This window comes from Lonchura striata, chromosome 1 (genome assembly GCF_046129695.1).
Source record: "Lonchura striata isolate bLonStr1 chromosome 1, bLonStr1.mat, whole genome shotgun sequence".
In the NCBI taxonomy this organism is placed as follows: Eukaryota; Metazoa; Chordata; class Aves; order Passeriformes; family Estrildidae; genus Lonchura; species Lonchura striata.
Genome location: NC_134603.1, coordinates 135,917,766 through 135,940,158, shown reverse-complemented (window position 1 = coordinate 135,940,158; position 22,393 = coordinate 135,917,766). Strand labels below are relative to the sequence as shown.

The following is a 22,393-nucleotide window of genomic DNA, read 5'->3' as shown; positions in this document are numbered from 1 at the left end:
CAAAATTTATATGACTCCTCCAAAGCAAGATAAGTGAGTTTAAAACAATGGCAGCTCTTGAGTTTACATTTGAGGAAATATCCTCTTACTCTGACATGTGAGGCCTGTGAAGTCTGATGTCTAAATTGCATTCATACAATTGCATAAGATTTCCTCATTTTTGTTATTTTGTTCTTGTGTATTTGGAAAGAATTAGTTCTTCCTGTATTGACTCATAATTGTAAAGAAGTAGGAATATGAAAAATTTGCACTTTCTACATGGACTGGAATGACTATTTGAAGGCTACAGTTTAGCAGAGATTAATGGCATTATGGCCTTCTTGTTTCTGAAGAAATAATGAAAGAATTTTCCATTAAGGTCATGAGAGTGACACATATGCCAGATGTGGCAGTTTCATTACATCTGCAAGAGGAAACAAACATGCAATTAGAATGGGATTACAGGTTGGTTTAAATGTTATGGTAGTGGTTTTGTATCCACTGCATGGGAACATTATTATACAGTATAACAGTAGTGGGGAGATCAATATCAATGAATAATGCAATTTTTTTTGTTTAACTCAAGCTGATTTTAATGCTGGGCTGCAATTTGTTGTCTATATACAAACCAAAACATGGTTATGATGGTATGAAAATTGTCCTTAAGAATGATTGGTAACCAGAGACATTTGCAAGAATCTTTCACCTGAGCAATTTTGTTACATTATACTGGACTTCATTAGGAATTATGATATTTAGAACTAAGTTTATGTGGCAGATGACAGCAGAAATGAAAAATCAAGAACATCTTTCCATTGACAGATTTCTTGTTTTGCCACCTGTCGGGGAAGTATACTCTGCTAGTTGCATCAACAGGCATAATTAATACTCTTTCTCATACCATCCAGAGTAATCCATGAAAAATTTTTCAAAAGACAATTCAGTTAAACATTTCTAAAACTTGCATAGTTTCCTTCCAAAGTGAAACTTGTCTATAGTCATTACTTTTTTAGGGTTTTTAAAATTAATTTTATGTAAATTAAAAGTTCAGATTAGAAGGTATCAGCCAATACAACTATAAAAGGCTTCTCCTAACAATTGTTGAGTATAACTGCAAATCTGTTGCCAGTCTTACACAGAAATATTTCTTATGGGAAAGGACTCTCCTATGGCTGAGGTGACATTTGTATAATCATTACAGTTGTGATGGGAGTATTTCTAGGCTCAAAAGAGCTTGCTCTACATTCAGAACAGGCAAATTAAAAACAATTTACTTATGTTGTGTTGCTTTTTGTAGAATGCATTGCTTTAGCATACTAGATAAAGAACATTAATCACCAATTTCTCTGTGCTTTGATTTAAGGCATGTAAGTGCCACTTTGTGCAAAACGTAACAAATTAAATGCAATGCAGTTTGGTTAGTCTGCTGCCAGAAAAATGGAAAAAATTAGGTTTTATATTTGGAATTCATTATAGCCTGTTGAAATAATGAAAATCTTACAGTTATGCCAATGGAACACATTGATATCCTGAGTGTTTTATTTTGCTGAAAAACAGCTTGAGCATTGACAACATGCTTTAAGATTTTTCTGATTCGAACATGATGAAAGTATTTCTGCAGACAGCCTCTTACAAAGGTGTTTTTCTAAACTTCAGCATAAAAAATCCAGCTTTGGCAATAGTGTCAGAAGGGTCATCTCCATGGACTCTCTCAAGAACTACTGGGACCAGAGAATCTACTCCATACCTTTGCCATTAGGTATTCAGAGACTGTTTTCTGTGATTATTAGTGAAGGCTAGGAGACTTCCTGACGTAATTAAGGAATATCATAGGTAGCTAGATACAATCTCAGTTAACATCTTTTTAATCAAATGAAAATAAAACTTAAAAGATGTGACTTTGGAACTGCTGATTCCCATATCAGTCCATTTTCTGCTAATATGAATTACTTCTCCTTTTTAATATGTAGCTTTACTGTAAGAGTCTGCGCAGACTTTGAAGGTCAAAGTATTTCAGATGAGATAGGTAAGAAATGTTTTCTATTCTTGTAATTTACCCAAGTCCTGCTCCATGTTAGATGTGTTTTTTCCTACACATGGGAAAACAATAGGAGTGAGATCCTCCTAAAGCAAGAAAATGCAGTTTTAAAAAAAGATGTATATAGGTGTGTGTGTGTGTGTGTGTGTGTGTGTGTAAATGCAAACCTTTTATTACTCACATAAAGGATTTTTGTTTAAGTCATTTTCTAAATAAAATCAAGAATGTACCTTGTTGGAGAATGTTCTGTTTTAGAAAAATAATAAATTAAAGGGACAGAAGTCCTGTACACATATGTCTGTCAATGAAATAAGAAAGCTTAAATTACACATCCTGCATAATTTGGGTCAAAACCTAGTGAGTTTTTAAACAGACAGGGACTTAAAGCATGGATTAATTTTTCTTTGAAGACTTGCTTAGTTTCATTAATTATAATACAGAATTAATTCCTTACTGTTTTCTTTCTGTTAAATCAATAACTAATTTATTTATTTGTATCCTTTAGTGCTGAAAAGTGAATTGCAATTAGATTCATTGAAACAGAAAGGAGCTGTTAAGAGGACCCTCTTCTTTGATTACCATCAGTCTCATCACTACTTCTCCATTGTGATGGAAAGACAGAAGCAACTCCATTGCCAGGACTTCCTTGTTTATCTCAGAGTAAGTTGTTTAAAATATTTTGGCCTTTAATCATTGTTTCAGTAGTACCAAAAATGGAAATCAATCTTGCATTTTTATATCAGAAGATGCAGTATTTGATCAGAATTTCCAAAATTACAGAAATGGGATAAGATAGATATCATCTGTGTTTTCAGTATGTCCAGAGCATACTGCTACCTTGAAAAAATTCCCTATGTAAATCTTTCATTCATCTTTTGTCCATATAAGTAGAAAAGCAAGACTGATTTTGAAGAGTGTAGAATTTCTCTGTGTAAAAATACATTTATTTCACACTCTTCTGGAAATTCTGATCAAATACTGCATCTTCTGATATAAAAATGCAAGATTGATTTCCATTTTTGGTATCCATTTTTTTTTTTTTTTTTTTAGTATTCAGAGTGCAGTAATAAACAAATCATGTTAAACATCATGCCAATTCAGGTTCAAAAGATTTTAAAGGAGTTTTACCAGAACTATTGGCCTAAAATGTATACATTTTTAAAAATATTTTCAAGATACTTTAAATTTTTTTAGAAAAACTAAAACAATGAAATTGCAGTTGTAAAGGAGAAAGGATCAACATTTCCTCACTTGCAGGTGGTGTTACCTCATGCAATTTAAGTAGATTATTTCAAGTCTGATCCAAGAAATGCAGTGGGAGGTGAAATGGAGAAGTTTCAAGCACTATGTAAGGACATATCTAGACAATAAAGGTGGTTGAATTTTACCATTGCTAATTCTTAAAAATTCTTGGTTATGGTACAAACCAGCAATATTACCTCCACAAATCCACACATGCCCTACCTCCATTTCAAAAGGAAGGGGGGCAGTAGCTGACAGGAGTTGGTTCTGTGTGTCTCTCTTAAACAGCTTCATTTTAGGCTAATGCTTTGAAAAATTTCTGAGTCTACTCAGCTCAGCCAGCTTCTTCCAGATGTGGGGCTGTGGAGGCAATGTGTTCTGGGCATTCCAATTACTGGTGAGTCTCTTTGCTTTCCTAATGACACCACATGCAGCCAAAATTTGGCCAGCATCTGTCAAAGAACCATGTCTTTACCTTCAATAAAAGCCACATCTTTATCTTCAGAAGTCTGAATCTGTTGTCTTACTACACCAACTGAAATAATCATAGTAAACTATTGGCTTTTATTATGTGATTATTACTCACAGGATGAAACAGAATTTAGAGATAAATTATCTCCCATCAATATAAACTTCAATTATAGTTTGGATGAGTCCAGTTTTGAAGATAGTTTGACTGTGAAGCCAATACTGAACTATTACCAGAAAAACTCACTCGCAGAGCAGGTATGAATTTTGCATGTCACATTTTCTGTATATAGACATGAAAGCATTTACAAATCTTATGTGTGTCATCACAGCCAGACATTACATGACAGGGATTTAATTAATACAAAATGTTGATTGACTATAAAAGTAGAACCAAACTGGGCTCATAGTTTTGATTGCCTTCTAGAATATGTAAGACAAGTTATTATGGGAAAGGGCCTGATGAGGATATTGTTCTGCTAAGGACATATTTGACCATCTGAATAGTTTCCAACCTCTGACTACCACATGAAAAGGAACTTAGAGAAAGAAGAAAAAGATTCAATTCACTATGGCAGTGGTAGTGGTACTTAAGACATTTAGGTTAGCAATATTTAATGAAGGGATTTGGACTTTGAGGCATATACTAACTGTATTATATTTTTTTTATTTTGCAATGGTACAGGCTTACATTCTGGTTGACTGTGGGGAGGACAACTTATGTATTCCTGACTTGCAACTTTCTGCAGTGCCGTAAGTTAAATAAAATACTAGTTAAATAAATATAAATAATATATTAGTATCATATCATATCATATCATATCAATCATATAATAATAAATATTATATTAGTTAATAATATATAAAGTTAAATATAAATAATATATTATGCCATATATAAAAAGTCCAGACACTCCTAACTGTTGCAACAGAATGAAGTATGTAGAACAAAATTTTGTTCTTTACTGTAGCTAATCACTCTTACCTGATTTCCAGATTTTAATTTGTGCATCCATTTCAGCTATAAAACCAAGAATTGGAGAACCACAATTCATGATGTTTAATGGTTATCATAGAAAATATAGTTTGCAGGTGTTTGCAGGTGTTTGTTTGGAGTGGTTCTAGTTCTCTGAAAAGCAAGAGATTATACAAATTGATGTTCATAGAAGGTTTCAAGGGTTTTTTTTATTTCAGTGTGCCAGTGACTTAGAACTTGGACACAATTCTCCTGAACTCAATACACAGTGAAGTAAATTAATCTCAAAACAAAATTTTCAAAACATGGCAACAGTTTCTCCTGTGGAGGGAGAAATATGCCAAGCAGGACAAGTGGGGAATGTCTGAGAGTGACCTGACTGTCATCAGAATCAGTCTGTAGCTGTAAAACAAGGGCACAGTGCTGTTGCAGTCTCAGGAGAATTTCTGTCATTGTTTGTATTAATGGACATGAGGAGAAAACTATCACCTTTGTGTCCTCCAGAAAACAATGCTGATGAGACCCCCCTGGCAAGTGATTCCTCCACTAAATACTTCTTGCTGTTTAGAATGTAGTCAGGCTCTTAAATTTTTTACCAGTTACTTTCAAGTTTTGTGATAATCCATTTTGGCCACAGTGGTGTTTTCTCTTAACCTCTTTTCTATTCAGGTACTGGTATACATTTTCATGCAGTCATTTTTATAGAAAATGTTATATTTTGTGTTCACAGAGTGTTTTCCAGGACAGATTCTTTGAGAGCAAAATGTCCTTCTGTTTTATTCATATGTAAATCCTAATTGTGTTTTAACTCGTGACAAGTTGTATGTTCTGTAAAGGGATACAGATCAGTTAATAATTGGAGAAGAAAACTGTGTCATGCTCATAATAAATCCAAGGAATGATGGGGAAGGAGCCTATGAAGCTGAGCTACATATAAAGATTCCGCCTGAAGCAGATTACACTGGGGTTGAACGCAACAACAAGGTAAAGTAAAATCAAGATGTTAGGGATAATGAAGCAGACAACTGAGAACAAGGATAACCTATACAGGCTGTACCAGCTGAAAGCAGCACATAAAGAGGTTCCTTTCAGAAAGGGAGATTCCATCAACTCTCAGCTATCCTTGCTGGCACAGCCCAAAGTAAAGATAAGCCATGGCTCCAAAAGATGGGAAGGACAGGACCATTCTGTTCAGACCCAGCTCAGGTTCAGCTCCTTGCCATTAACTTATTTATAATGACACAAATACTGTCACATTTCTTCTAGTAATAGAAGTATTCACATAATTCATATTTTGAATCAGTAAACCATATCAGTAGCAGAAAGTAATATTACCAAATTCCTTTAGTGCTTCCAACCCAGGATCTCATGGTCCCAGCTCCCAGCCAGAGTTAATGAGCCCTGCTGACCCCCAGACACTTGGACATTGCTGTCTCCTCTCACAGCACACCAGTGTTTTACCATTATTAAGGGTGTCCCAGTCTTCAGTATCCTGAACAGTTGGACATTAATTGCAGTATAAGATTGACAAAGTTGCTTTCCCTTGTTGTCAATTATTTTATATTATGAATGGACCAAAAATGCAATTAAAGTAAAATGTGCCAGTGTTAACAGAAGGACTAATGTTGACTGAAATCCTGCTGTATTGTACTGAACATGCAGTGTTTTTCCTTTTTGAGTCTGTTTGTTTATTTAAGAGCAAAGATGAAATACTATCCTGCAAACAAGCAGAGTGTTCATGTATTCTGTGTTGGAGAGCAAGCCTGAATTGCCTCATCTGCACATATATCTCCCAGGCTGTTGCAACATGAGCCTGCTTTTTTCTGTTAGTGCCTGGAATGTTCAAAAGGGCCTCAAGGGTGAGAGTGGGAGAAAGCAAGTTAATTTCCTTTCTGAAGGCAAATGTTTTTAAGGAAGTTGAAAGTAACTTACAAGGTATTTCCTTATTCTCTTTCTGTCAGTGACTTTATTAATGGGCTTCTAACCTAGTTTGAAAAAAAATTACAAGAAGAATTAATACTGTCATCAAAGATCATAAAAATTCTCTGCAACCTCACATCTCAGAAGTATATCTTAAAGACACCAGCCTTTTCCTACTCCTGTTCCTTTTGTTCTCTTAGCAAATCCTCTGGTTTTTTGGACTGTAATCTATGAAGCTAAAGTTCTCTTTAATATGCTACAAATGGTTCCCTTTTTCCTTTGTTCCTCTTTAGAAATCTTTCGCTGTTCTTTTGGATGTTACCAAGGTGTCAGAGAAGGCACTAATTCCAAAACCCAAGCATGTATTAGCACATATGTATTATTTTAAGGACCTGGGGGTGGGAGCAGACAAGAAGCTGGACATGAGTTGTCCATGTGTACTCCCAGCCCAGAAAGTCAAATGTGTCCTGGGCTGCATCAGCCTTCCAGTACCTGAAGGGAGACTGAAAGAAAGACAGGGAGAGACTTCTTACACTAATATGCTGTGACAGGACAAGGGAGAATCAATTCAAACTGAAAGAAAGTGGGTTTGGATTAGATACTAAGAAAATCTTGGCTGTGAGGGTGGTGAGGCACTGGAACAGGCTGTCCAGGGAAACTACAGATGCCACATCCCTTGAAATGTTTAAGGCCTGGTTGGATGGAGAAATCTGGTCTAGTGGAAGGTGGCCTGTCCACAACAGCGGGGGGTGAAACTGGATGATTTTTAAGGTCCCTTCCAATCCAAACCATTCTATGCTTTAGACGAGAGTGAAATAATTCTGAGCTTTTTATGATTATAGGAAAAATTTAGTTTTATATTGCCCACACAATAGACTCATGGAGAAAGGAAGGAAAGAATACATAGGAGATCCTGGCACTTTGGAAGCAATAAGAGAAGCTAGGATGAGTTGAGAAGGAGTTTTAAAGTTAGAATAATTTTTCTTTTGAAGACAAAATTTTAATAACCCAGTAAACACAATACAACTACTTCATTATTTTCAGATTTTGGGGAAGATAAAAATGCCTTTCTGACAAATCCAATTCTGAATCCTTGTAGATTTATAAAAACCTGCCTTCCTTTTCTCCACATTTACTTAGCTCACTCCCACGCATAATTTATTTCATATTCTTTGCTTTTTATACTTCATTCAAAAAGATGTCATCATGTTCTTTCTGAGAAGGATCAAAACATTAGTCCTACTTGCTACATAATTTTCAGTGTCCTTCTGCATTTCAAAGACCATTTTCACAAGGATTACAAATGACACTGAAAGAAAGTTTATTCTTCCTATTGTTTTTAAACAGTAGATGTATATTTCTTTAAACTATGTTTTTTGCAATATTATGGTTCCATTAAGTAAACTAAAATATTAATTTCTAAGTGCCTTTGGAAAAAAATTGATTCTGTAAATTTCTTCTAAAATATTCTGCATGTAAATTCTTCTGTTACCATGATGACCAAATCCTTAGGGGTCATATTATCAATGAGTATGAGTATAAATGAGAGGGACTCAATTCATTCAACTTACAGGGCTTTCAGCAATTTGAACTGACAAGATAACAGAAGAAATTATAACACTGGATTGCAGTAAACACTGAGGTATATGGAAAAAAGGTCTGCAGGCACTTTTTGAGACATGGACTACAGGTGAAAATTACAGTTTTCATGTCAGTTGCAGCGGAGTCAGCAATTCAGTTCTTATTTATATGTTTGTGTTGTATCCTGGCAATGGGGCATCTGATTGCTCCTGCAATATACCTAATTTAATGCAAACCAATTTCAGCAGACAGGTAGATTTATAGTAGAGCATATTGCAATCATGTTCTTAAAGCTCTGCCTCTAGGATTGCATTTCCTCTTGGCTGCATCCATGTTTAAGTCCTTTGTGTAGCTGTTTTTCTCCAAAGTGCAGAATTCCTGGTATTAAGGCAGAGATGAGATTCTCCTCAGAGACAACAAATCAGGTAGACTAAGACGAGAATAAATGAAATGGAATCAGCTGAATAAATCACTTGATACATTTCTGATGGAACTGAAATATTTGTATAATCAAATAATTCAATTACACTGTCATAATTTCAAATTGACTGTATTCATAGAGGATATTTCTCTATTGTGGGGCTATTCTGGATTTAGTCTAACTAATAAAGAAACATACCTTAAGTGCTTAATAAAGAAACACCTTAAGTGCCTCCTATCCAGCCCTGCTTTTTTTTTCTTTATTTCATGTAAACAATGTATTGTGTTATTCTGTATCATTTGAATTGCACTTAGAAGCTGATGATGTCAAAAACTTAACTGAAGATTCACTTGCCTTCTACCTCCTCCCTTCAGCTTTATCAATATAGTGTCTGACCTGCCTCAGTTGGCATTATCTGACCTGATTCTGTAGAATATTGCACACAGACTGTGCAACTGCATAAAAGACGAACGACATTTTGCAGAAATGTGATCATATGCAAGTGGAGATGCAAGTGAATATGTGTGATCTTAAAGTTTGAGGTCAGGGACATGATTTTGGAGCTTCAGTAATTCCTGCAGATAGTGACACTTCCTTCAGTCAAAAGCTGAGGATTGAAATATAATAAATTCAAATTAAATCACATGTGTTTTTCACTAGTTGCATTGTGGAAACACTGAGAATGTTCAGAAACCAGGTAAATAAGAAAATTACCACAGCTTCACTAGTTCCTGGAAACCTATTGGCTTGCTGTAACTGTTCATATGCAGTAGGTGTGAATTTACTGAAATTAGCTGCAATTAAGAAAGTATAACCACTTTAATTACCTCATATTTCCAGCACTAGACCCACAGACAATATATACTGCTGTATGGTACATTTTTACACTACAGCACTCACTAACATGACCGTGTGTTTGAACCCCCAGCCACTGCCTAAATACTGTGCACTAACCCTTTGCTCCATGATAGAGATGTTGAACAGCTCAATCCTACCTTAGTAGCAAAAGCTGGGACTCAAATTCTTATGGAATAATAAGTAAATCAGGCAAATACAAAGCATTAACAGATACATGTTATGCACCAATACCATTATGTATTTTGGCAGAACTGCCTCTGCTCAGGCTGGAAGCTGCAGAGTGGTGAAGATCACATCCAGTCAGGTATTGCAGTGGATAAGCTCTGTGCCATTTCCCCCATGCCTTTCTGAACTAAAGCATGGCACTCTTAAAATGAGAAAAAGACCTGGAACATTCTCGTCTTATATGGAAATTCTTTGACTTAGTACATTGTGGCTGGCTAGATGAGATGTGATTTGCGCTTGGTGAAGGCAAAGACTACTCTTCATACATTAAGTAGATACATACATACAACTAGGAGATGGTACCTAATCCATCCCCTTTTCCTTAGAAAATAAAATTGGAAGGTGATGGTAAAGAAAGAGGAAGTTTTTACTTGCCAGCCTGTTGCACTTTACAGTTGGGGCATCAATTAGTAATTCATCACTACAACCACAAAAAAGTTTCAACTATGTAGGCTGCCTGGATTACTTAAAGCAATCACTTTCTAGTTAAAATGCACCCTGGGAGCACACATGATACTTGTTGGGGTTTTGCTTCTGCTCAAGACTGCCAAAAATCCGTGTGTTGCTACAGAAATGTGAATTGATACCAATATCAGGTAGAAAAGCTTTGTGGCAAACCCTTCCATCTGGCTGAGTTACATGTGAATGTAATTACTGAAGCTGACAACAGTATGTGTACAAATCTCAGCTCTTGCTAGCTTAATTTTGCTGTTTTGTATTTAACCACCTCAAAAAAAGGTGATCAGTGCAAAAAAAAAAAAAGATGGCAAATCTCATTATGGAAAGATTCTACCACAGCTGATCCTTTGTCACATCTTCATACTGCACAAATTAGCTTTTGTAATGCTGGTCAGATAAATTCTGCACCATTAATCATTTTTAGTCTAGGAACATAGCCTCAAGATTTCAGAAGAGCTACTTGAAAAACTCCTCTATTTTTCCAGCCTTTGAGGGACAAAAACAAGTGTGATACAGGCTAATTTACTTTGTGCTGGTCTATGATACAGCATCTTTAAAGAAACCACCAAATATCTAATACAAATGAGTATTTATTTCTAACTTTTAGACCTCAATTTCAACCCCTTTCCCCCAACAAAAGCAAAACTATAAACCCACACATCAAGATCAAATGGAGAATTTCCCAAACACATTTGATTCCAACTGTGTTAACACTCTCTTTTCTCCCATGTGTTACTTGCCACCTCTAATTAACCAGCTGGAAAGAGTGTAAAAATGCTCCCCTCCCAACCCTAGAGAGGCTTGGGAAGGCTATTAGTGCACTGGACATGCTGTGTAACAAACTTGTTTCCTCCTCACAAACTGTAAAACTGTCAGTGTACAGTGAGGTGTGTGCTGAGGGCATGCTTCACATGGGCTCTGTCTTTTCTTTTAATCTCAGGAAGTTACGAGGACAGCATGTCCATGCTGGCTTTTACAGATAGGGCAAATTGGTACAGAGGTTTCCCAGGTCTTTTTATATAGAGGGCATGAACTCATTCACACTGCTTTATCTGTGAGAATCACAAATGAGCAGAAAGGTAATGCAACTTGCTGCATCCTGCTTTTAGAAAGCTGGTTGACTTCTGCACATACATGGAAATGCCTTCATTTACCGGAGATGTCAGAGAGGAAAGCAAAAAAAAAAAAAAAACACACCACATTTTATTGCTTTGCTTTATACTGTGTCTCCTAGCTTGCACTATTTTGTAGCTGTACCTCCTTTTGTAGAGTTGTTTTGTTTACAGATGGTGTTACTAGTGATAAAGATTGCTATAAACAACAAAAACCTTTATAACTGATAATGTGAAAGTCTATCTCCTTTGTTGCTCGTTTATAAACACACATAGCATGTGTTTATAAAGCTAACAAAAAACAGGTTATGTTTTTACAGAAGTATTTAACAATCTAAGTATTTTATAACAGATTGGAAAACAAAGATCTAGAATTGATCCATACTCAAGTTTTGCCAGTGTCAGAAATTCATTATAGAGATTTCTTGTGATGGATAACATTGTAATTACTGTAAGACTTATTCTTCTCACTTAATTTTGTCTACTCTTTGTTTCTCTGTTGAGTCGTTATGGCTATAGGAATGATTCACAACAACAAAGCAGTATGGTAAAACTAGACATAGAGGGATCTCATCATGATTCTTAAGGTACTGGGAAACTATCCTGTTTGTTTTTCCCCCGGCATCAATTTTCCTCCATTGTCTGACAATAACGAACTAAATGTTTTGATAGTGCTCTAAGCAGGTGTCTGAAATTAAAAGAAAGGTCACAGTCAAAAAGTCATCACTTTCCCAACTGGATACATTTCACTGTGATCTCTGACCTCTGTATTGGTGTCCTTTTGTTGCAGGCACTGCGTGTGTTGAGCTGTGATTACAAGATGGAAAATGAAACTAGAATGGTGGTTTGTGATCTTGGGAACCCCATGGTGGCTGGCGCAAACGTAAGGGAAAACCAGATGCATTTACTGATTTTTATCTAATTGAATTTTAAATGGGAGAAAATGGAAATTTATTCAGTTACCAGAATGTGTCCCATAAGCAGCACATAAACCAAATTATTTACCTGGACAAGAAAGTTTTGGTGTAATAAGAGGTAGAACTGTGCTTCTAAAAAACTAACAATTTGTTTTTCTAAAAGATTAATTATGCTAGAATTTGGGGTTTATGTCACTCAAAGAAAGTGAGAGTGACTCAATTTATCACTATCATTTCATTAGAAGTTGCACTAGTATAATGAGAATTCCAATCTATAATGTGATCAGTTTATTTCTCCCTTTCAGTATCCTCTCTACTTAAAATACATAGATATATGTATAGTAAATGACAACTTTGTCAGCCTGATTGTCATCTTGAGTGCATAAAGGTTGTCTTATCAGTTTATATCACAATTTATATCAAGTAAAGCATGTTTGGAATAAACATTTGCTTTAAATTTATTATTTTAATTCTAAAGATTTTTCTAAGACAGCCTCTCATAAATCATACTACACATTACATGGAATGAGGGTAGCCTTGCTTTTGGACAAAAGCAGAACTGTATAATAACTGATGATGAACACTAGATTAGGATAAAAAATAGGTTTGGAGTTAAAAAATTCCACAATTGTAATTCTGTATCCCTATGTCATGATAAAACAACCCAGAAAATCCCTGAAGTGTTAAATCCAGGAATGTTCAGCTATGGATGCTCTTGCAGAGGAATTTAGTATTTCCCATAAATTCATAAGTTCTATGAATATTTAACTAAAAGAAAATAATCCAAATATTGATACTTAGATAAAAACTGTCCTAATAAAAACAAAGCAGTCAACAGCATAAACATGTATCAGGAATAAATAACAGTTTTTAATTGAAAACTACTGCTGTTTGAATTTCATATTGGACCTATGGCTTTGCAAAGAAACCAGAGCAAATTTATTTAATAATTTCAAAATACCTACTAAGTTAAGGTTTATCCTATGGAAGAGGAATATTTCAATCTTCAGCCTCTCTATACAGGGGGGCTTTCCTGGCCTCTTTTATTGTTGAAGCAGTTCATGTCTGACCCTTGATAGAAGAGCCAAATGGGTCACATCATTGGAGATTGGGACTAGAATAAGTTTCTTTGGATCTTTGGGAAAGCCTCAGGTCAGCCATACAAGTTTAGAAAGTGAGTGAGGGCAGGTATCTCATAGAGTCATCTGCTTGCATGGCCACAGGCAGTCCCAAAGATTCTTTGGGACTACATGGAGATGGAAACCATTGAAAATTAAACTCTAGGTGATGGTATCTCATAGAGTCATCTGCTTGCATGGCCACAGGCAGTCCCAGAGATTCTTTGGGACTACATGGAGGTGGAAACCATTAAAAATTAAACTCTAGGTGATGGTATCTCATAGAGTCATCTGCTTGCATGGCCACAGGCAGTCCCAGAGATTCTTTGGGACTACATGGAGGTGGAAACCATTAAAAATTAAACTCTAGGTGATGGATCTCCTGGGAAGAGCAATCTTCCTGATGAAGATCCTTCTACATTTAACTACTTTGGACTAGAAGTCTGAAGAGATTACTATAAACATTTTCTGGGAAGGTAATAGACAAGAAGGCCAAAAGATTTTGTAGGTTTTGTTTTATTCTGCTTAATGAAAATCCTAAAAAAGTAAAAGTAATTGAAAACATTTCTGAGGAATGGAATTTTCATAATGGCATGATGGGATGCAATGACGGGCCAAAGCATGAGACAAATTCCAATTCAAGGCAAATAACTTCTTCTGTTGAGAAGACAGCAATTTTACTTATATGGCTAGTAGTTTCCTAGTTAGTGTAAAGGCAGAAGCAAATTCTCAAGATACAGACAGAAGTGGAAAAGAATATTGTGGGTGATTGGGATGCAGTGGAGTGGGGCAGGAGAGCATAAAACCTCTTGGGCTGGAAGAGAAAAGGAAGACCAAACACAAGATACATTAACTTGTATACCATAAAGGAAATCTTTGTCATTTGCATATTGTCATAAGCATAAGCAATGGAAAGGTCTGAGTGTAGAGGTGTTAGACTACAGACCCTAATACTCCTCCCTTTGAATCCAAAGCCCTGTTTCCATATCATCCTTCACCCAAAATGCTAGCACTAGCAGTGTGAAGACTTCAGGAATGCCATTGGGTGGCCACTAAAACATTACTACCCTCGCCTGTCTCTCTATGCATTTTCACAGCATAACTAAGACTTCTTTTCTTCAGAATGAACACTAGGACTGCTCTAGATTACCAGATACTCCTAAAACAACTACTTCATAAAGAGAGAAGTAGCAGAGTAAAGCAGTGGGGTTCATAAGGTATTCAAGGGTAAATTATGTTACTTTTGTTATAAAGTAACATATTTGTTATTTTATAACAAAATAATCCAGCCCTTTAAAATTGAGGCATACAAAGGTAGAGCATTACAAAGCCAGATGGCAACACTGTTTGCTTAGAGTAAGTGAAATCTTAAATCCTAAATTTATCTTTGAAGCCAGCTCTCCTGGAGGCTTAGTAAAGGTGAAAAGACTTGTGTTTTTTCAGTCCAGACATATTTGTGATGGCAAATGTACTTCCAAAAGCAAAATACCAGCCCTTTGTACAAATTGCATAAATCTCAAATGTTGCTCTGATCCATTTCCAGTTTTGCAAAACAATTCTGCTCTGGCAGGAGATCAGTTATTCTCCAAATACTCAGTCAGAAAGGGACTCTTTGTGGAAATTTTGAGTGGGAAGGAAGGGTTAGGTCAAAATGGAACATTCCTAAAACTCCTTAGCTATTGAGTCACCTTAATGACTTGCCAGCACCCTGAAATCCTAGAATTTTTGAGCTCTTGAAGATCAGCTTCTGAGTATGAGGGTTATGTTGAGATTTTCTAATATAATCCATGTGATATTACTGCAGCAGACTACAGGGTTGTCTGACACCTCACATCTTCAAAATACATTATGTCATCTATATCCTTAAAAAGAATTGGTAAGGAAAACCTCAATGCCAAATGGCCCAGAATGCAAACTAAATGTCTGACAACATCATGCTGGCAAAGATTGCTCAACATCCTGATTTATGATGCTGAAATGGATCAGACTGACAAGCTTCCTCATGCCTGTTCAGTGGCATTAGCAAGTGAGAAAATTCTAGTAGAAGAATCTGGAAGTTTATAGAAATTAATATAAATATGATTAGAAGACTGGAGGCTTGAAAGATCTTGCCTATTTCTTGGTACGTACTAAACTGATTCTTCAAGAGTGCCAGGTTTTATCTTTATTTAGCACTGTAAGACACCTAAAAATAACTACACCTCTGTCTCCCAAAATACTCCTAAATCCTGTCAAACATAATAGGTTAAAACTTATTAGTAATAGCAGAAGTGTCATGTATTTCAAAGATACATGATATTGCAAACATGGAAATAATGCAATTTTAATTAAACATACTTCAAAAATTTAAAGTAAAAATAAACTATTCTGCTAAAATGTATATCCTACTAAAATAAGTTATATGCTCAAGCAAGTTAAACTCCTTTGGCCTCCTTGGGTTTTCAGCAAGGGCATATAACATCCTTGCCCCATTATTAGTAGCAATGTCAAGGGTTACTTGACATTAAAAAAGTCATATGACTATACAAAGACAACATCTGCAACTTATTAGAGTTGTACAGTAGGAGTGTGTTTCACTATTAAATAGAGGGGTAAGCCTCAGGGGTGTAATAGATCATCAGAACTGCAGTTCATGCCTGCTCTGTCTGATGAAAATTTTATCTTTGGTACATCAAAAATTTTTCTGCTATAAGTGGAAACAAATTTATTTAGACTGGTTAGTAAAAACAGTAAAAGAAATGGTGAGTTTAATATCTGGAAATTTTTGTCCAAAAGACAAAAGTCATTATATTTTTAAAGGTGAATGGAATATCAATAGAGTCGCTAATATCATCTCCAAAAAGTGAGTTTAAAATTAAAAAGAGCTTACCTCTTCATTCCAAGTAAGCTATTCAACTTTTGAGTATTTTAATGAGCACAGTCTTTTCATTGGAAAAATTTTGCTTCAGGAAGGAGAGATCTACTGTAACTATGACATTAAGATAATCACAGTTCAAAGATTTGAACTCACCATTCCATTTATGATGACCTTATTGGTTCAGCATGAGTCAGTTGAAAGTAGTTGAAACGTGTTAGGTAAGTTTTGTTCTGGTAATGGATTGTGTTGCACCACTGCAAATTAAAAAATACAATAATTGAATGAAAAAAAAATTAGTGGGCAAAAGGAATTGCTTAAACATATGAAATGACAACCCCAGAGGAAAATTCCTTGTCTTTAATGATGTTGAATTTAAGTACCTATATTGGTGTGTCCTGTCCTCTTGTTAACAATGTTTCCTGAAATATTCTAAGGAAACTATGCCGAGCAGACAACCTTTTTTCCCTCCCTCCCCTCCCCCAACCCCCAATCTAGTCAGACATTGGCAGAAATGAGGGCATGATGTACTCATTTCCTGATGCCTTTTGATGAATTTCTCACGAAGATTATTTCTCTACATGGAGAATATTTCTGTGTGTTACTATCCTTTTTAAAAATGTAATTACAATGTGCGTGTTGTCCTGCAAAAAATTCTGCCATCAGGCCAGATGGAAGGTAGAGGGAGAGTAAGAAGTTGTAGGAATTGCAAAATTCACATTTTGAAAATTACCAGATTTAAAATGTGCAGTTGAAATAATTTTAAAAATAATTTAAACATTGCAGTAGAATTTAATTAATTTAACATTGAAGGAAGATGGCATCTCCTGTTACTCACCTGCCACTTACACACTGGGGCTGTAAATATGTCCAACGAGAGACTTACAGAGACCCCACCATGGGCTATTGTATATTCTTTCTCTAGTTAGCCCTTCTCTCTTCTGAATAGACTTGATCTGCTTATCCCTGCTCTTCTTGCAAAGTAAATGGAAATTGTCAAAGGAAGGAAGCCAGGTCTACTTAAACACAAGGCAGCACCAGTGGAAGCACTTACCTCCTTTAGTTTTGGGAGCTGTGCTGTTTTACTCTCTCCTCTGGTCAGTCACTCCAAGTTGTGGCAAACTGAGCTGCAAATATAACTTTGAAGCTGTATTCCTCTTAACAGAACTGCAATGAAAAAAAATCAAACTAAAAGTAAATTAAACTGCTGCTAATTTAGCCTGAGGTGCTCAGTCAGCCCCACAACACCTAAAGCAGCAGTGCAGAGCTGCCAGGTGCAGGGCCAATGCAGGGAGCAGGAAGCCCTGCAGACCCAGGGCTGAAGGCACGCATGGATGGAGGCAGGGATGAGAGCTGCCAGACAACTCTTATTTTCTTTTGGCTAGGCAAACCAAAGCAAACACTGTCTGGATGAAGAAGGGCCCACTGCTGTGTTCTTGGGAGTGTGCTTTCCATTCCTCTGATCTGCCCTCTCTCCAGCCAAATTTTCCATCTGGTGACGTACAGAGGCAGGAGGGTATTTTTCCTGAGAACATCTAGATGATGTTATTTCATACTAATTTTGAAAAGCAACAGTATCCAGTATAAGTCTGTGAAATGCAATGTTGAACAGTACTGCTTTATTGATTTTGAGAGATCAACTGTTTCTAGTAACCTGTTGTTTTGTTTCTTTCTCAGTTCTCCACAGGCATTCGATTTTCTGTTCAGCATTTTGAAAATTCAGATTTCAGCATCAATTTTGAGCTGCAAATAAAAAGGTTAGATATTTTATCAAGAGCATGTTTATTTAAATTATTAATTGGCATGTGAAGTTTATTTTATAATAAGGTCCCTTTTAAATATCAGTAATTATTTCATGGGCTTTCCAATGGTAGTTTATGTCAGGAGAGTTTTTGAAGTTGGAGCCTCATTAGCTGTTAGGAAAATCAGTCTTGTTGCTGTCGAGGCAGGATGGGAATGAATAGATTCTGACTCAGAAGGCTGCTGAGAGTAAAACTCCGATTTATTCAAAATATACCGCTCTTATACAGAGCTTAGCAAGGATAAAATCTATTGGTTCTGAAGTGAAAACAACTCAAACCATTGGTGCAGAGTGCTTGATGCACAGTGATAGAACTTAACTATAAACAATGTGAAAAACAAGAGAGATAAAAAATTATTTACATTCTTTCCCAGCACTTTCTCAGGCTTTTTGCCGGGCTAGAAATTCTCAGTTTCTTTCTTTGACTGAATCTGAGACCCACATTGTCTTATTTTTTTTAAATTCAGGTTATTCAGGTATTTCTTTAAAATTCAGGTTAACTGATTTTTTAAGCACCCTCTGCAGATTTGCCAAATTTGAACTTTATTTTATACTTCAGAATTAATAAATGGTAAACACTTCATAACAAAGGTGAATATGTACAAACATATGCTCTGAATTAAACCAGAGGTGCTTCTTCTTCACAAAAATTTAGAAAATAAAAGGTAAGCAGTTAAATTCTGCTCATCAGACTTATTGGCATGGAGAGAAGTGTTTCAATTTGATGCAGGTGAACCTTTGTAATTTTTCCATTTGATTCCTCCCCATTTGTGGGCTCACTCTAGAATCTTGTGTTTTATACTGAGCAGTACTGCTTCCACAGATACAGAAAAGCACAGAGTGAGGTGAGTTAGGATAACAGCAAACCTGGGACCTTTTCAGTAGGTGGAAGGGCTTTTCTGCTCCATCTGTCCTCATCAAATACACACTGGAGTTCTGTATGGGGCCCTCTCTGCCCCACATGCAGAGACTTAATTGCTAATGTCTGGCCTTTAATGAGGACCTTGATCATGGTCATTATGGTAAATAACTGAGACATTTGAAATGTTTAAGTCATGTCTCCATAATGTAACCCTTGAAAGGAAAAGTCATGCAGAAACTCAGGAAGGGCACAGCAATGCCACAGAAGTCCACTAGGTGTTTGGTCAGGCCTCAGCCCTCTCCCTGGAACCTGGCTAGGGATCATGCAAGCCTGGATATGAGCTGCTCTGGAGAGAGACACAACATTTACCTTGTAGGTCCCCTGTCCATGCCACTTTTCATTTCTTAATGCAAGCAATAGTTTAAAATGGTTACCCACAGCTCATGTCACTACCCTTTTCATGCTGTGAAACTGGTGAGGTTGAGAACTTTTTTGGGTAGTTAAATTGGTCTAGGTAATAAGAGCTGAATGTAGATAATGGCTTTTAAAAAGTGACAAGAATTTCCTGAGGAATAAGTCTGAACTTCAGGAGACAACAACACCTCATGCTTCCTCCATGAGTGTGACTCTAAAACGTAAAGGAAAGAAATGTCTTGGGCTACAAAATGGTACGAAAATGCTGAAGAGCACACAGCTATTTAAAAAACAACAAAAAAGGAAAGAGTAAAGAGTAAAATTTCTTGCATAGGGAATGCACCCTACAGTTAAAACTCACTGCTTTGTACATTCATTCACAAGCAGCAGAACAATTTGTGTGTTTCTGTGTTCTTAGTGCACAGGCAAAAGAATCCTAAAACAAAAAGGGAACAGCACTCTGTGAGGAAAAAGAGGAAATTGCCTAGATGGAAGCAAGAATACATCTGAATTTGAGTTCTACTTTAATTTATTCAAAAGAGAGGACTTTCATTTGCTTCAAAACATCAAGTGGAAAATAAATATTTTGCTTTGCAAAACTGAAGTTCATTGCTTATAAGAAACAAACAAGAGGCTGAGTAATGTCTTGAAATCTGATCCCTCTTCTGATGTGGATGTTGCTATCAATTATGTACCCCTTAGGGAGAGAGATGTCTTGGCACTTCTATTTAAACTAGATTTTCTGCTCTAAAAAATGCCATAAAGCATGAACAAGGTTTGACTACCAGATATGTATGATCAAAATCATACATAGAGCATACTTTCCATAGAGTATTTCAACTCTATGGAAAGTAGGAAAAGTAGGCAAATTGGAGAGCAGCTTATTCTAACAAAGTAGTGGTATAGTAATTCTTACACTTTAAGCAATTTTTGTACATTTATACTCAAAACAGTGGCTACAGAGGATAACATAAAAGTTCAAATAATGTTTGATGGGAATCTGCATTAGTTTACAAACAAATTAGAGCTGCTCTTCATTTTAGCAATCTGTAACCAGAAAGCCTGGATCAAAGCAGTGCTGTTCTTTATTCCTAAGGAGTCAGTCACTGGGAATGCTGACCTCCTCTGAATGTTTCCAACTGACTGATGCTACCCAGATGTGATAACAGCAAACTGGAACAGCAATAGAAACTTGGTGTGCATGGAGTGAGGAAGGCCACACTTGATTGAAAAGAAAAAATCCAAATTTAGTGTCATTAGTCTCATAATTAAATAAATTCTAAGTCTGTAATTACTTCATTGTCTTCATGAATTTGAACCTACAAACCTTTCTTTATAGGAATGGGCTATAATCACTGGAGTGGCCTTTTGAAGTAAGAGAAACTACCTTTATTATTAAGGATTTGCAATCAGAAAAGACAATAAGATGAGTGAGAGCCCTAGATTTTTAACACAGAGATCTGTTTTCACTACTAAGTGGTTTTAAAATTGTAAACACTTCAGATAGGGGAGGGAAGAAAATAAAACAATGAAAGAAACAGTTGATCTTGGTTCTTTTTCCCCAAAGACTCAGTCATGCAAAAGTCACAAGTTTGGAGAGTCATAAAAATAAATTTTATTCTAACAAAGCCTGTCTTGTTCATTAACACTGCCTTCCTCCAATGGATCAAACAAACTTCTATTCTATTAAGATAGTTTTATCTATACAGATAGCCAAATTGTACAAGACATTCTGAGCCAAATAAATTTGTATCATCTTATTCATCATCACAGGATTCTTTAAAGGAAGCTTGACTTGAAGATATTATTAAATATGTGATGAGCTCAAATAATATCCAACTTAAATACTAGTGTCCTATAAGACTGAAGAGTGCCAGTAGGAATCCCATTTTGTAATATGCCCAGTGGACCTTGTGTGTTGAGTGATATGAGAATCTAGATTTCTGATATAAAACTTTTGTTAATACTTGTACATCTTTTTTCCAGTTCTAACAAGATAAATCCCACCAGCAACTTAGTGAACCTCCATATCAACATCAGTGCTGTGGCTCAAGTACAGATCAGAGGGTAAGTATTCAGCTATTTCAACTCATTATGGTAACTACTTTTTTACAGGATCTTTCTGCATATAATAATCCCACAAAGTGAATCTTTTTGGCCTTATTCATCAAGGACACCTGGGTCTCACCCCTGCAAACCTTGTAGGCTGGAGAGACTTATTGAGTGTCTGCAAAGACATCAACCTAAAGAATCTCACATTGTAGTAATACCAGTTAGAGCCAAAATTTTATTTGGGCATTCAGATTGTGCATGGATGTTACTAATATAAAATGTCTGTTCATATGTGTAGGTCTTCTTGTGCAACCACTTGGACACTTAACGTTGAATACCACACAGAATCTCTGCTTTTATGGCTGGAAATGTGAAACACATTATGGCCAGGCATGTACTAATAGAGAGCAGAGTGAGGATTTTGGAGAAAGGAATGAGTAAGAAATGAGTTATAATAAAGTGTTCACTGACACAAAGTATACCAAAATTAAACAAGCACAGTATATAATCAAAGATTATAATTTCTAATTCTGTTTTCATAGCTTAGTTTTGGAAACTATAAAATGCAATTAGGTAATAATTGCCAGCTGAACATGAGCCAGCACTGTGCCTATGTGGCCAAGAAGGCCAATGGCATCCTGGCTTGTATCATACACCTCGAATACTGGATCATTTTTGCACCCCTCACTACAAGAAGGACTTTGAGGTACTGCAACAAGTCCAGCAAAGAGCAACAAAGCTGGTGAAGGGCCTGGAGCAGCTGAGGGAGCTGGAGATGTTCATCCTGGAGAAAAGGAGGCTCAGAGGAGACATTATTGCTCTCTACAAATAAATGAAAGGAGGTTGTAGTGTGTTGGGAATCAGTCTCCTCTCTCAGATAACAAGTGACAGGACAAGATGAAATGGCTTCTAGTGGCAGCAGGGGAGGTTCAGTTTAGATATTAAGAAAATCTTCTTCACAGGACTTGTCAAGCACTGGAAGAGGCTGCTCAGGATAGTGGTGCAATGACTATCCTGGGAGATACTGAAAAGACATGTAAATCTGGCACTGAGGGACATGATTTTATAGAGAACTTGACAGTACTAGTTTTATGGT

At 36.2% G+C, this 22,393-nt stretch overlaps 1 protein-coding gene across 1 annotated transcript in view; it reads left to right on the top strand.

Moving 5' to 3' along the window:
- Nucleotides 1-22,393, top strand: part of ITGA8 (integrin subunit alpha 8) — a 110,890-nt gene that overhangs the window by 48,158 nt on the left and 40,339 nt on the right. Inside the window, exons 16-23 of the mRNA XM_031503826.2 lie at nucleotides 1,950-2,005; nucleotides 2,523-2,677; nucleotides 3,848-3,985; nucleotides 4,413-4,480; nucleotides 5,540-5,687; nucleotides 12,070-12,162; nucleotides 17,846-17,925; nucleotides 21,232-21,312. Of these exons, the coding sequence (XP_031359686.1) occupies nucleotides 1,950-2,005; nucleotides 2,523-2,677; nucleotides 3,848-3,985; nucleotides 4,413-4,480; nucleotides 5,540-5,687; nucleotides 12,070-12,162; nucleotides 17,846-17,925; nucleotides 21,232-21,312 (819 nt within the window). The remainder of the gene's footprint in view (nucleotides 1-1,949; nucleotides 2,006-2,522; nucleotides 2,678-3,847; nucleotides 3,986-4,412; nucleotides 4,481-5,539; nucleotides 5,688-12,069; nucleotides 12,163-17,845; nucleotides 17,926-21,231; nucleotides 21,313-22,393) is intronic.